This window comes from Embiotoca jacksoni, unplaced genomic scaffold, assembly GCF_022577435.1.
Source record: "Embiotoca jacksoni isolate LCO1_2020_lvr unplaced genomic scaffold, fEmbJac1.0.p SCAF_42, whole genome shotgun sequence".
NCBI lineage: Eukaryota > Metazoa > Chordata > Actinopteri > Embiotocidae > Embiotoca > Embiotoca jacksoni.
The window spans coordinates 920,496-932,500 of record NW_027185395.1 but is presented as its reverse complement, the minus strand read 5'-3'; the positions used below and the strand labels follow the sequence as shown (position 1 = coordinate 932,500).

The 12,005-nt window shown below is 35.6% G+C and overlaps 2 protein-coding genes across 2 annotated transcripts in view; one reads left to right on the top strand and one right to left on the bottom strand.

The window, feature by feature from the left end:
- cunh18orf54 (chromosome unknown C18orf54 homolog) overlaps positions 1–1,429 on the top strand; it is a 17,378-nt gene extending 15,949 nt beyond the window's left edge. Inside the window, exon 15 of the mRNA XM_069169014.1 lies at positions 1–1,429. This exon is cut by the window's left edge and continues 178 nt beyond it. The gene's annotated coding sequence lies outside the window, so the exon portion shown is untranslated.
- A 435-nt stretch (positions 1,430–1,864) lies between these two features.
- LOC138210019 (sperm-associated antigen 16 protein) lies at positions 1,865–11,932 on the bottom strand. Its single transcript, XM_069168916.1, has 3 exons — positions 10,943–11,932; positions 3,606–3,710; positions 1,865–3,051 (listed from the first exon to the last, which is right to left on the bottom strand). The coding sequence occupies exons 1-3, from the start codon at positions 11,930–11,932 to the stop codon at positions 2,404–2,406; spliced, it is 1,743 nt and encodes a 580-aa protein (XP_069025017.1). The 3' UTR covers positions 1,865–2,403.
- Between the last annotated feature and the right edge of the window lie 73 nt (positions 11,933–12,005).

Here is a 12,005-nt window from a genome sequence, read left to right as displayed (position 1 = left end):
GTTCATATCTCAGAGAAGATGCGGTTCATGTTTACACTCATAGACTAAACCAGACTCAGCTTCTGTTCCTTTTTAGAAATGTCAAGTGTTACAGTGAAAGAAGCTTTAAAACTTAAACGCAGCTGACTGTCCTGATGGGTGAAGACACGTCCTGTACCTTCCTGTCTACACGACAAACCGATGCTCAGAGAATAAAGTCCAGCATCTTCAAAATATGAAGGACAGGCTCAAACTGAGCCCAGAACTTGTTCATAATGCTAAATGTTACAAGCCCATGTTATAGCACGTTCCTATGCTTAATGTTGGTCTACATCTGAAGGAAACTACTAACTAACATATTTAGACAAAGTCCTTTAATTAACACTGATGCAGTGAGGTGGTGAGTTCATTTTGTCAAAAGAAAACAGGTAAAAAAAAATTGGATTACCCACGTTAATGCATCTGTTATGCAAAGCTATCAAACCCTACCAGTTATTTTTAGCACAGTCAGCACTGGAGCTTCCACAGATGATAAAGCCAGAACTAAGAGATGTGTGGAGACACAACTGTTCTTCAACATCCACGTTGTAATCAGCACCAGGACACCAACACTTCTCTGAGAACTTCAATATGTCGGATTTAAAGCTTAATGATACAGAAGACATCGATGCCTCCCGTCAGCTATTGAACACAGACGCTCTGTTTTGGACGTTATGCAGATTTATTGCAGATATTTCCCAACTCAAAGTGTTGATATGTGAACGCATCTTTTTTTCAAGTCTGTAGTGGAAACAATCAACACGTTATTGTAATCACTCTTATCCTGATATAACATCAAATGCAATGCTTTTCAAAACGCACACATTCACAGGTCAAAAAGTAAAGATCACTTTACTGCCGGTGTGTAAAACACGTTCTATCAACGTGATCTTTACTGACATAACTAACGTGTCATTTTACAGGTCTGCCATGATTCATGTTCATTTTGGGCGTGTAACAATATTTCATCTTGAAGTCGTTATCGTCCGACACCAGTGACATGCTGATATTTTGTTGCCCCTTTTTGAATATACGGGATCTGAAGCTGTATTCAACATTCAAGTTTATTTATTTTTTACCGTCTAAACAACATCTTAATAACTTTAACAGCCTTACGCAGGCGTGCCAATACTTTCAGTTCTGTTTCCTCTTCATGAACAGAAATTCTGATTATTTTTGAAAGTATTTGTATTCACTTTTAGGTGATAAAAACAGTGTTTTCTCTGCTGCGTCATATTGAGTGGCACTAAAGCGTCCAATCAGCATTCAGAGGAGATAACTTGATGTATATTTTGTAACAGATGTGCGTTTTTATACTTCACATGTAACGGGCTCGTCTCCAGCTGCTGCTTTCTCCTCCGACAACTCACATTAAAACACATGCTGGTCTACTAACTTCATGGTGTTGGTTCTTCACTCGTGGCTTTTCAAAGTTTGTTTTTTTATATTATCTCCTGTCATTTTTAGTGCAGCTTCCATTAAACTGCTGGACTTACAAGAAAAAGGTTTTATAAAGAATGATCTAAATTAGAGCAGCAGAGGTCAATATATCGGACCTGTATTCAATATTGTTAGTCTTGTTCCAAAAACACTGGGTCTTACACTTCCCATAATGCAACTCTGCATAATTAAAAACACCTTCTGACTGTCTTGGATCTAACAGTCAAACTTTAGTTACAGATTCTTATTCATTTGTTACACAAAGCAAGCAGGACTAATTTGCTCTGAATTCACAACAGCTGTGGTTTATTAGTAAAAAACAACAAAAACACTTTTCATTCAGCTCAATCGGAAAGGTCACAAGGTCAAAGAAAGACCAGTTGAGAAATGAGTTGCTCCTGATAGCAGGCGAGCAGCTCTGCTGCCTGTGTGTGTGTGTGTGTGTGTGTGTGTGTGTGTGTAGGTTAATAGGAGGCAAATCATTAAGTGCTGTGAGTCTGCTGAGGTTAAATTATTGCTGCCTTCAAATAGCTTTGTATTTATCTTTTTCAGAAGAGTATACGAACTCTTGTATTCATGACATCGGAATTTTCAGAGTTCATGAGTTGTTGTCAGTGACGCTTTCAGAAACTATTCTGGATGTTCTGCTAATATATTTAGATTTTGGTGGGAGTTTTTCTTTGTAATTTAATAAAACGTCTCTGGTGTCCATGTTGCTGTTTCCCTTCAGTTGGAACCTCATGAGTTCTACTTGAAGGCACAAAAACCGGAGGTCAGGTTCATAATCATCTTTTTCTTTGATCAGATAGTTGAACATTTCAATCAGAATTTTTCCAGGTTTGGACTGTTTTATGAACATTTATTGTCATACTGTATAGTGTAGAAAAACTTCAACAACCAGCTGTACACAAGAATTGTGAGAAAACAAAAACAAGCCAACAGAAGTCATGACCAGACGTTGATCACCCCATCACCCCCCGCCGACATCACAGTCTCCCCCTGATGGTCGAACGTCACGCTGTGCACGCTGCCGCCGTGTCCCGTCAGGCCGCTCACTGCGCAGGAGTTCACCTCCACCAGTCGGACCAAACTGTCGCCGCTGGCAACCGCCAGCAGGTTCCCCGATGGGCTGAAGGCCACCTGGTTGGCGGCCAGCGGGCCAACGTCTACAGCGGTCATCGGTGACTCGGGTCTCCTCACGTCCCACAGGTTGATGACGCCACGAGAGTCACAGGAGGCCACGACATCGGCCGCCTGACTGAAGGTGGCGTGGTTGCAGGGATGCTGATGTCCGTGAAAGGTGGCGGTGCAGACACCCAGTCTGCCATCCCATAGGCAGAGGGTTTTGTCAGAGGAGCAGGTTAGGAGGAGGTTGGAGGAGGGCAGGAAGCCGACGCTGTTGACGGAGGCCGTGTGTCGGCGCAGCGTGGACCAACACCGCTGGCTGTTCAGGTCCCACAGTTTGACGGTTCTGTCGGCGGAGCAGGAGGCCAGGAAGTGACCGCAGGAGTGGAAGGAGCAGCCCCAGGTGGGCTGGTTGTGACCTGACAGAGTCAACACGCAGCAGCCGAGAGAAAAGTCCCAGAGACGCACCTGCGGGACGAGCAAAGGTCAAGGGTCAAAGGTAGGCTTCACAACGACCGACTGTGACATCACTCAGCGGTTTGTGAACTGGGGAGCAGCGAGCACTGACACTACACCCGCCCACCTATAGCTGAAGTTTGACTGCACCCCAAGCCTGTCAGTCAAACAGACACGCCCCCAAATATAAAGGACTTTGTGAAATCTACATAATTGTGGAATTATTTTCAGATTGAACTCCAGAAGACGAATAAGAAGGAGGGAATTTAGGGAAAGACATAATAATGACTTGTAGAAAAAAAATGTTGGCTTTGTATTTCATGAGAAAAGTTGAATGGGAGTCTATTGAGCCAGAGGCTTTATGGAGACAGCCCCTAGTGGGCCCTGGTGGTTTTACACTTCAAGGCTCCTCCACAATGGCATCACTTTTCACACCTGAAAGCTCCGCCCACTTTTATTTACAGTCTATGCTGGTAGTCACTGAGGGGGGTTGACTGTCTGTGAATCTGTCGCCCAGCTGTGCCTTGCTGCATTGTTGTATTGTGACATCGTGAGGACCAAATTACCGTCGTGTCTCCGCTGGTCGTTGCCAGTTTGCATCCATCGGGGTGAAAACTGCAGCCTGACAGCCAATCAGAGTGACCCTCACCTGTCAGCACCATCTGGCCAACCTGACAACACATTAAATGACATCATATCAAATCACAGCGCGTCAGACCCAGTCAGTCTAACGTCTTTTTGCATCACTGTTTAGGGGAATTGAATTTGTACATGTTGGTTAACAGTTAATTATACAAATCACTGAAATGATAAAAGTAGCCTCCAGTGTATGAAATCTGATGTGTGGTAACTGTAACAGAATCAGAATTCTAGACCCAAATTTTATCGTATAAGAAACAGAAACAAATGGAATCACTGTCTAGCTGCATGTATACAGGCCATCTCTTGAAATTAAAAATAAAATGGTTTTTTTGCACTATAGTATAGTGTCTTATACTCTAATATAGTGTTTTATAATATAATCTAGTGTTTTAGTGTTACATTATAATCTAGTGTTTTAGTGTTACATTATAATCTAGTGTTTTAGTGTTACGTTATAATCTAGTGTTTTAGTGTTATATTATAATCTAGTGTTTTAGTGTTACATTATAATCTAGTGTTTTAGTGTTATATTATAATCTGGTGTTTTAGTGTTACATTATAATCTAGTGTTTTAGTGTTACATTATAATCTGGTCTTTTAGTGTTACATTATAATCTGGTGTTTTAGTGTTATATTATAATCTGGTGTTTTAGTGTTATTTTATAATCTGGTGTTTTAGTGTTACGTTATAATCTGGTGTTTTAGTGTTACATTATAATCTGGTGTTTTAATGTTACATTATAATCTAGTGTTTTAGTGTTACATTATAATCTGGTGTTTTAGTGTTATATTATAATCTGGTGTTTTAGTGTTACATTATAATCTGGTGTTTTAGTGTTACATTATAATCTGGTGTTTTAGTGTTATATTATAATCTGGTGTTTTAGTGTTACATTATAATCTGGTGTTTTAGTGTTACATTATAATATAATTATAATCCTAATCATGCCCAGAGTGCCCTGCTGGTGTTTTAGTGTTACATTATAATCTGGTGTTTTAGTGTTATATTATAATCTGGTGTTTTGGTGTTACATTATAATCTAGTGTTTTAGTGTTATATTATAATCTGGTGCTTTAGTGTTAAATTATAATCTGGTGTTTTAGTGTTACATTATAATCTGGTGTTTTAGTGTTACATTATAATCTGGTGTTTTAGTGTTATATTATAATCTAGTGTTTTAGTGTTACATTATAATCTGGTGTTTTAGTGTTACATTATAATCTGGTGTTTTAGTGTTATATTATAATCTGGTGTTTTAGTGTTACATTATAATCTGGTGTTTTAGTGTTACATTATAATCTGGTGTTTTAGTGTTACATTATAATCTTAATTATAATCCTAATCCCACCCAGAGTGCCCTGCTGGTGTTTTAGTGTTACATTATAATCTGGTGTTTTAGTGTTATATTATAATCTGGTGTTTCAGTGTTACATTATAATCTGGTGTTTTAGTGTTATATTATAATCTAGTTTTTTAGTGTTATATTATAATCTGGTGTTTTAGTGTTACATTATAATCTAGTGTTTTAGTGTTACATTATAATCTGGTGTTTTAGTGTTACATTATAATCTGGTGTTTTAGTGTTACATTATAATCTTAATTTTAATCCTAATCCCGCCCAGAGTGCCCTGCTGGTGTTTTAGTGTTACATTATAATCTGGTGTTTTAGTGTTATATTATAATCTGGTGTTTTAGTGTTATATTATAATCTAGTGTTTTAGTGTTACATTTTAATCTGGTGTTTTAGTGTTACATTATAATCTGGTGTTTTAGTGTTACATTATAATTATAATTATAATCCTAATCATGCCCAGAGTGCCCTGCTGGTGTTTTAGTGTTACATTATAATCTGGTGTTTTAGTGTTATATTATAATCTGGTGTTTTAGTGTTACATTATAATCTGGTGTTTTAGTGTTGCATTATAATCTGGTGTTTTAGTGTTACATTATAATCTGGTGTTACATTATAATCTTAATTATAATCCTAATCCCGCCCAGAGTGCCCTGCTGGTGTTTTAGTGTTACATTATAATCTGGTGTTTTAGTGTTATATTATAATCTGGTGTTTTAGTGTTATATTATAATCTAGTGTTTTAGTGTTACATTATAATCTGGTGTTTTAGTGTTACATTATAATTATAATTATAATCCTAATCACGCCCAGAGTGCCCTGCTGGTGTTTTAGTGGTACATTATAATCTGGTGTTTTAGTGTTATATTATAATCTGGTGTTTTAGTGTTTCATTATAATCTGGTGTTTTAGTGTTACATTATAATCTGGTGTTTTAGTGTTACATTATAATCTGGTGTTTTAGTGTTACATTATAATCTGGTGTTTTAGTGTCACATTATAATCTGGTGTTTTAGTGTTATATGATAATCTGGTGTTTTAGTGTTACATTGTAATCTGGTGTTTGAGTGTTACATTATAATTATAATTATAATCCTAATCACGCCCAGAGTGCCCTGCTGGTGTTTTAGTGTTACATTATAATCTGGTGTTTTAGTGTTATATTATAATCTGGTGTTTTAGTGTTACATTATAATCTGGTGTTTTAGTGTTACATTATAATCTGGTGTTTTAGTGTTACATTGTAATATGGTGTTTTAGTGTTACATTATAATCTGGTGTTTTAGTGTTACATTATAATCTGGTGTTTTAGTGTTACTTTATAATCTAGCGTTTTAGTGTTACATTATAATCTAGTGTTTTAGTGTTATATTATAATCTAGTGTTTTAGTGTTATATTATAATCTGGTGTTTTAGTGTTACATTATAATCTGGTGTTTTAGTGTTACATTATAATCTAGTGTTTTAGTGTTATATTATAATCTAGTGTTTTAGTGTTACATTATAATCTGGTGTTTTAGTGTCACATTATAATCTGGTGTTTTAGTGTTACATTATAAACTGGTGTTTTAGTGTTACATTATAATCTGGTGTTTTAGTGTTATATTATAATCTGGTGCTTTAGTGTTATATTATAATCTGGTGTTTTAGTGTTACATTATAATCTGGTGTTTTAGTGTTACATTATAATTATAATTATAATCCTAATCCTGCCAAGAGTGCCCTGCTGGTGTTTTAGTGTTACATTATAATCTGGTGTTTTAGTGTTACATTATAATCTGGTGTTTTAGTGTTATATTATAATCTGGTGTTTTAGTGTTACATTATAATCTGGTGTTTTAGTGTTACATTATAATCTGGTGTTTTAGTGTTACATTATAATCTGGTGTTTTAGTGTTACATTATATTCTGGTGTTTTTGATGTTATATTATAATCTGGTGTTTTAGTGTTATATTATAATCTGGTGTTTTAGTGTTACATTATAATCTGGTGTTTTAGTGTTATATTATAATCTGGTGTTTTAGTGTTACATTATAATCTGGTGTTTTAGTGTTATATTATAATCTGGTGTTTTAGTATTACATTATAATCTGGTGTTTTAGTGTTACATTATAATCTGGTGTTTTAGTGTTACATTATAATCTGGTGTTTTAGTGTTACATTATAATCTGGTGTTTTAGTGATACTTCATAATCTGGTGTTTTAGTGTTATATTATAATCTGGTGTTTTAGTGTTACATTATAATCTGGTGTTTTAGTGATACTTCATAATCTGGTGTTTTAGTGTTATATTATAATCTAGTGTTTTAGTGTTACATTATAATCTGGTGTTTTAGTATTACATTATAATCTGGTGTTTTAGTGTCACATTATAATCTGGTGTTTTAGTGTTATATTATAATCTAGTGTTTTAGTGTTACATTATAATCTGGTGTTTTAGTGTTGTATTATAATCTAGTGTTTTAGTGTTACATTATAATCTGGTGTTTTAGTGTTATATTATAATCTGGTGTTTTAGTGTTACATTATAATTATAATCCTAATCACGACCAGAGTGCCCTGCTGGTGTTTTAGTGTTACATTATAATCTGGTGTTTTAGTGTTACATTATAATCTGGTGTTTTAGTGTTATATTATAATCTGGTGTTTTAGTGTTACATTATAATCTGGTGTTTTAGTGTCACATTATAATCTGGTGTTTTAGTGTTATATTATAATCTGGTGTTTTAGTATTACATTATAATTATAATTATAATCCTAATCCCGCCCATAGTGCCCTGCTGGTGTTTTAGTGTTACATTATAATCTGGTGTTTTAGTGTTACATTATAATCTGGTGTTTTAGTGTTATATTATAATCCGGTGTTTTAGTGTTATATTATAATCTGGTGTTTTAGTGTTACATTATAATCTGGTGTTTTAGTGTTACATTATAATCTGGTGTTTTAGTGTTACATTATAATCTGGTGTTTTAGTGTTACATTATAATTATAATTATAATCCTAATCCCGCCCAGAGTGCCCTGCTGGTGTTTTAGTGTTACATTATAATCTGGTGTTTTAGTGTTATATTATAATCTAGTGTTTTAGTGTTACATTATAATCTGGTGTTTTAGTGTTATATTATAATCTGGTGTTTTAGTGTTACATTATAATTATAATCCTAATCACGACCAGAGTGCCCTGCTGGTGTTTTAGTGTTACATTATAATCTGGTGTTTTAGTGTTATATTATAATCTGGTGTTTTAGTGTTACATTATAATCTGGTGTTTTAGTGTTACATTATAATCTGGTGTTTTAGTGTTACATTATATTCTGGTGTTTTAGTGTTACATTATAATCTGGTGTTTTAGTGTCACATTATAATCTGGTGTTTTAGTGTCACATTATAATCTGGTGTTTTAGTGTTACATTATAATCTGGTGTTTTAGTGTTACATTATAATTATAATTATAATCCTAATCCCGCCCAGAGTGCCCTGCTGGTGTTTTAGTGTTACATTATAATCTGGTGTTTTAGTGTTACATTATAATCTGGTGTTTTAGTGTTATATTATAATCTGGTGTTTTAGTGTTACATTATAATCTGGTGTTTTAGTGTTATATTATAATCTGGTGTTTTAGTGTTATATTATAATCTAGTGTTTTAGTGTTATATTATAATCTGGTGTTTTAGTGTTATATTATAATCCAGTGTTTTAGTGTTACATTATAATCTGGTGTTTTAGTGTCACATTATAATCTGGTGTTTTAGTGTCACATTATAATCTGGTGTTTTAGTGTTACATTATAATCTGGTGTTTTAGTGTTACATTATAATCTGGTGTTTTAGTATTACATTATAATTATAATTATAATCCTAATCCCGCCCAGAGTGCCCTGCTGGTGTTTTAGTGTTACATTATAATCTGGTGTTTTAGTGTTACATTATAATCTGGTGTTTTAGTGTTATATTATAATCTGGTGTTTTAGTGTTACATTATAATCTGGTGTTTTAGTGTTACATTATAATCTGGTGTTTTAGTGTTACATTATAATCTGGTGTTTTAGTGTTATATTATAATCTGGTGTTTTAGTGTTATATTATAATCTGGTGTTTTAGTGTTACATTATAATTATAATCCTAATCACGACCAGAGTGCCCTGCTGGTGTTTTAGTGTTACATTATAATCTGGTGTTTTAGTGTTATATTATAATCCGGTGTTTTAGTGTTATATTATAATCTGGTGTTTTAGTGTTATATTATAATCTGGTGTTTTAGTGTTACATTATAATTATAATCCTAATCACGACCAGAGTGCCCTGCTGGTGTTTTAGTGTTACATTATAATCTGGTGTTTTAGTGTTATATTATAATCCGGTGTTTTAGTGTTATATTATAATCTGGTGTTTTAGTGTTATATTATAATCTAGTGTTTTAGTGTTATATTATAATCTGGTGTTTTAGTGTTATATTATAATCCAGTGTTTTAGTGTTACATTATAATCTGGTGTTTTAGTGTTACATTATAATCTGGTGTTTTAGTGTTACATTATAATCTGGTCTTTTAGTGTTACATTATAAATATAATTATAATTCTAATCCCGCCCAGAGTGCCCTGCTGGTGTTTTAGTGTTACATTATAATCTGGTGTTTTAGTGTTACATTATAATCTGGTGTTTTAGTGTTATATTATAATCCGGTGTTTTAGTGTTATATTATAATCTGGTGTTTTAGTGTTACATTATAATCTGGTGTTTCAGTGTTACATTATAATCTGGTCTTTTAGTGTTACATTATAATTATAATTATAATCCTAATCCCGCCCAGAGTGCCCTGCTGGTGTTTTAGTGTTACATTATAATCTGGTGTTTTAGTGTTACATTATAATCTGGTGTTTTAGTGTTATATTATAATCCGGTGTTTTAGTGTTATATTATAATCTGGTGTTTTAGTGTTACATTATAATCTGGTGTTTTAGTGTTACATTATAATCTGGTCTTTTAGTGTTACATTATAATTATAATTATAATCCTAATCCCGCCCAGAGTGCCCTGCTGGTGTTTTAGTGTTACATTATAATCTGGTGTTTTAGTGTTACATTATAATCTGGTGTTTTAGTGTTACATTATATTCTGGTGTTTTAGTGTTACATTATAATCTGGTGTTTTAGTGTCACATTATAATCTGGTGTTTTAGTGTCACATTATAATCTGGTGTTTTAGTGTTACATTATAATCTGGTGTTTTAGTGTTACATTATAATTATAATTATAATCCTAATCCCGCCCAGAGTGCCCTGCTGGTGTTTTAGTGTTTCATTATAATCTGGTGTTTTAGTGTTACATTATAATCTGGTGTTTTAGTGTTATATTATAATCTGGTGTTTTAGTGTTATATTATAATCTAGTGTTTTAGTGTTATATTATAATCTGGTGTTTTAGTGTTATATTATAATCTAGTGTTTTAGTGTTACATTATAATCTGGTGTTTTAGTGTCACATTATAATCTGGTGTTTTAGTGTCACATTACAATCTGGTGTTTTAGTGTTACATTATAATCTGGTGTTTTAGTGTTACATTATAATCTGGTGTTTTAGTGTTACATTATAATTATAATTATAATCCTAATCCCGCCCAGAGTGCCCTGCTGGTGTTTTAGTGTTACATTATAATCTGGTGTTTTAGTGTTACATTATAATCTGATGTTTTAGTGTTACATTATAATCTGGTGTTTTAGTGTTACATTATAATTATAATTATAATCCTAATCCCGCCCAGAGTTCCCTGCTGGTGTTTTAGTGTTACATTATAATCTGATGTTTTAGTGTTACAGTATAATCTGGTGTTACATTACAATTATAATTATAATTATAATTATAATTATAATTATAATCCTAATCCCGCCCAGAGTGCCCTGCTGGTCTCACCCTCTCCCCGGCTGGCAGAGCCCACAGCCTCCAGCTGCAGTCGTCACTGGCCGAAGCCAGAATCAGTTTCCCGGGATGGAGGTCGATGCAGCTGATTGGCATCGTGTGGCCTTTAATGGAGCGCGACAGGCTGAAGGACGTGCGGCTTTTCCCCGGTGGAGGTTTGACCTGAGCCCGGTGAGGGTTCACCAGCCTGCTGCAGACCGGGAAGTCGGAGTCCTTCAGGTGTCTGCCGCTGCTCGTTGCTGATCGGTCACCGCTGCTGCTCCGTTTGATGCTCCTCTCTTTCTTCTCTTGGGCTTTTTCCAGGTTCAGTTTCCGGTCTGCGGTGTTTTGAACTCGCTCCTTCTCCAGACTCAGGTGCATTTTCTGCCTCAGGGCTGCTTGGTATTTGTCCTCCAGGTGTCTCAGCGCCGGCTCGTAGGACTCCAGGAGCTTCTTCAGCTGTTTGAAGTCGTGGATCAGCCTGTTTTTGTCCTCAGCGACCCGTCGGGTCTGGAGGCGGTGGAAGTCCCTCTCCCTCTGGACCCTCACCAGGACCTCCCCTGCTGCATGCACCTCCTGCCTCAGCAGCTGAGTCTCTCTGCGGACCGAGTCCAGCTCATTCTGGAGGAGCTGTCTGTGTGTGAGAGCATCGGGGGTGAAGGACACGCCTGTTGTTGTTGTTGTTGTTGTTGTTGTTGTTGTTGTTGTTGTTGTGAGGAGTGTCTGTGCTGATCCGTACCACTCTGTCTCGAAACTGTTCAGCGTCCGGATCAGGCCGCTTCGGAGGAGGAAGTTCCTGAAGAAGTCGTCCACCGCTTCTGGGACGTGAACAATGATTCTCTGTTTTGGAAGTCCAGGTCTTCTCCTGGAGGAGGTGGAGGAGGCAGCCGCCCTCACTGCCTCCTCCAAGTCTTCCTCTTCAGCACTCCTCCTCTCCTCCTCCTCTTCCTCAGAGACGCTCTCCTTCACCTCCTCCTCGGCTCTTCTCTCTCTCCTGGTGGACATGTTCTCTCCTCTGCCCCTGAGCTTCTTGTTTACGTGTTTCTACGGTAACAGCAGCTGTAGCCTGTTACCATGG

What these genes read in the sequence shown, in the direction of transcription:
- LOC138210019 (XM_069168916.1), bottom strand. Translation starts at nt 11,932, where the DNA reads ATGTCCACCAGGAGAGAGAGAAGAGCCGAGGAGGAGGTGAAGGAGAGC. An exon ending in CTCTGCCAGCCGGGGAGAGG is followed by an intron (nt 3,711 to 10,942) that starts GTGAGACCAGCA and finishes ATGTGTTGTCAG; the next exon opens with GTTGGCCAGATGGTGCTGAC. An exon ending in CGACCAGCGGAGACACGACG is followed by an intron (nt 3,052 to 3,605) that starts GTAATTTGGTCC and finishes CTCGTCCCGCAG; the next exon opens with GTGCGTCTCTGGGACTTTTC.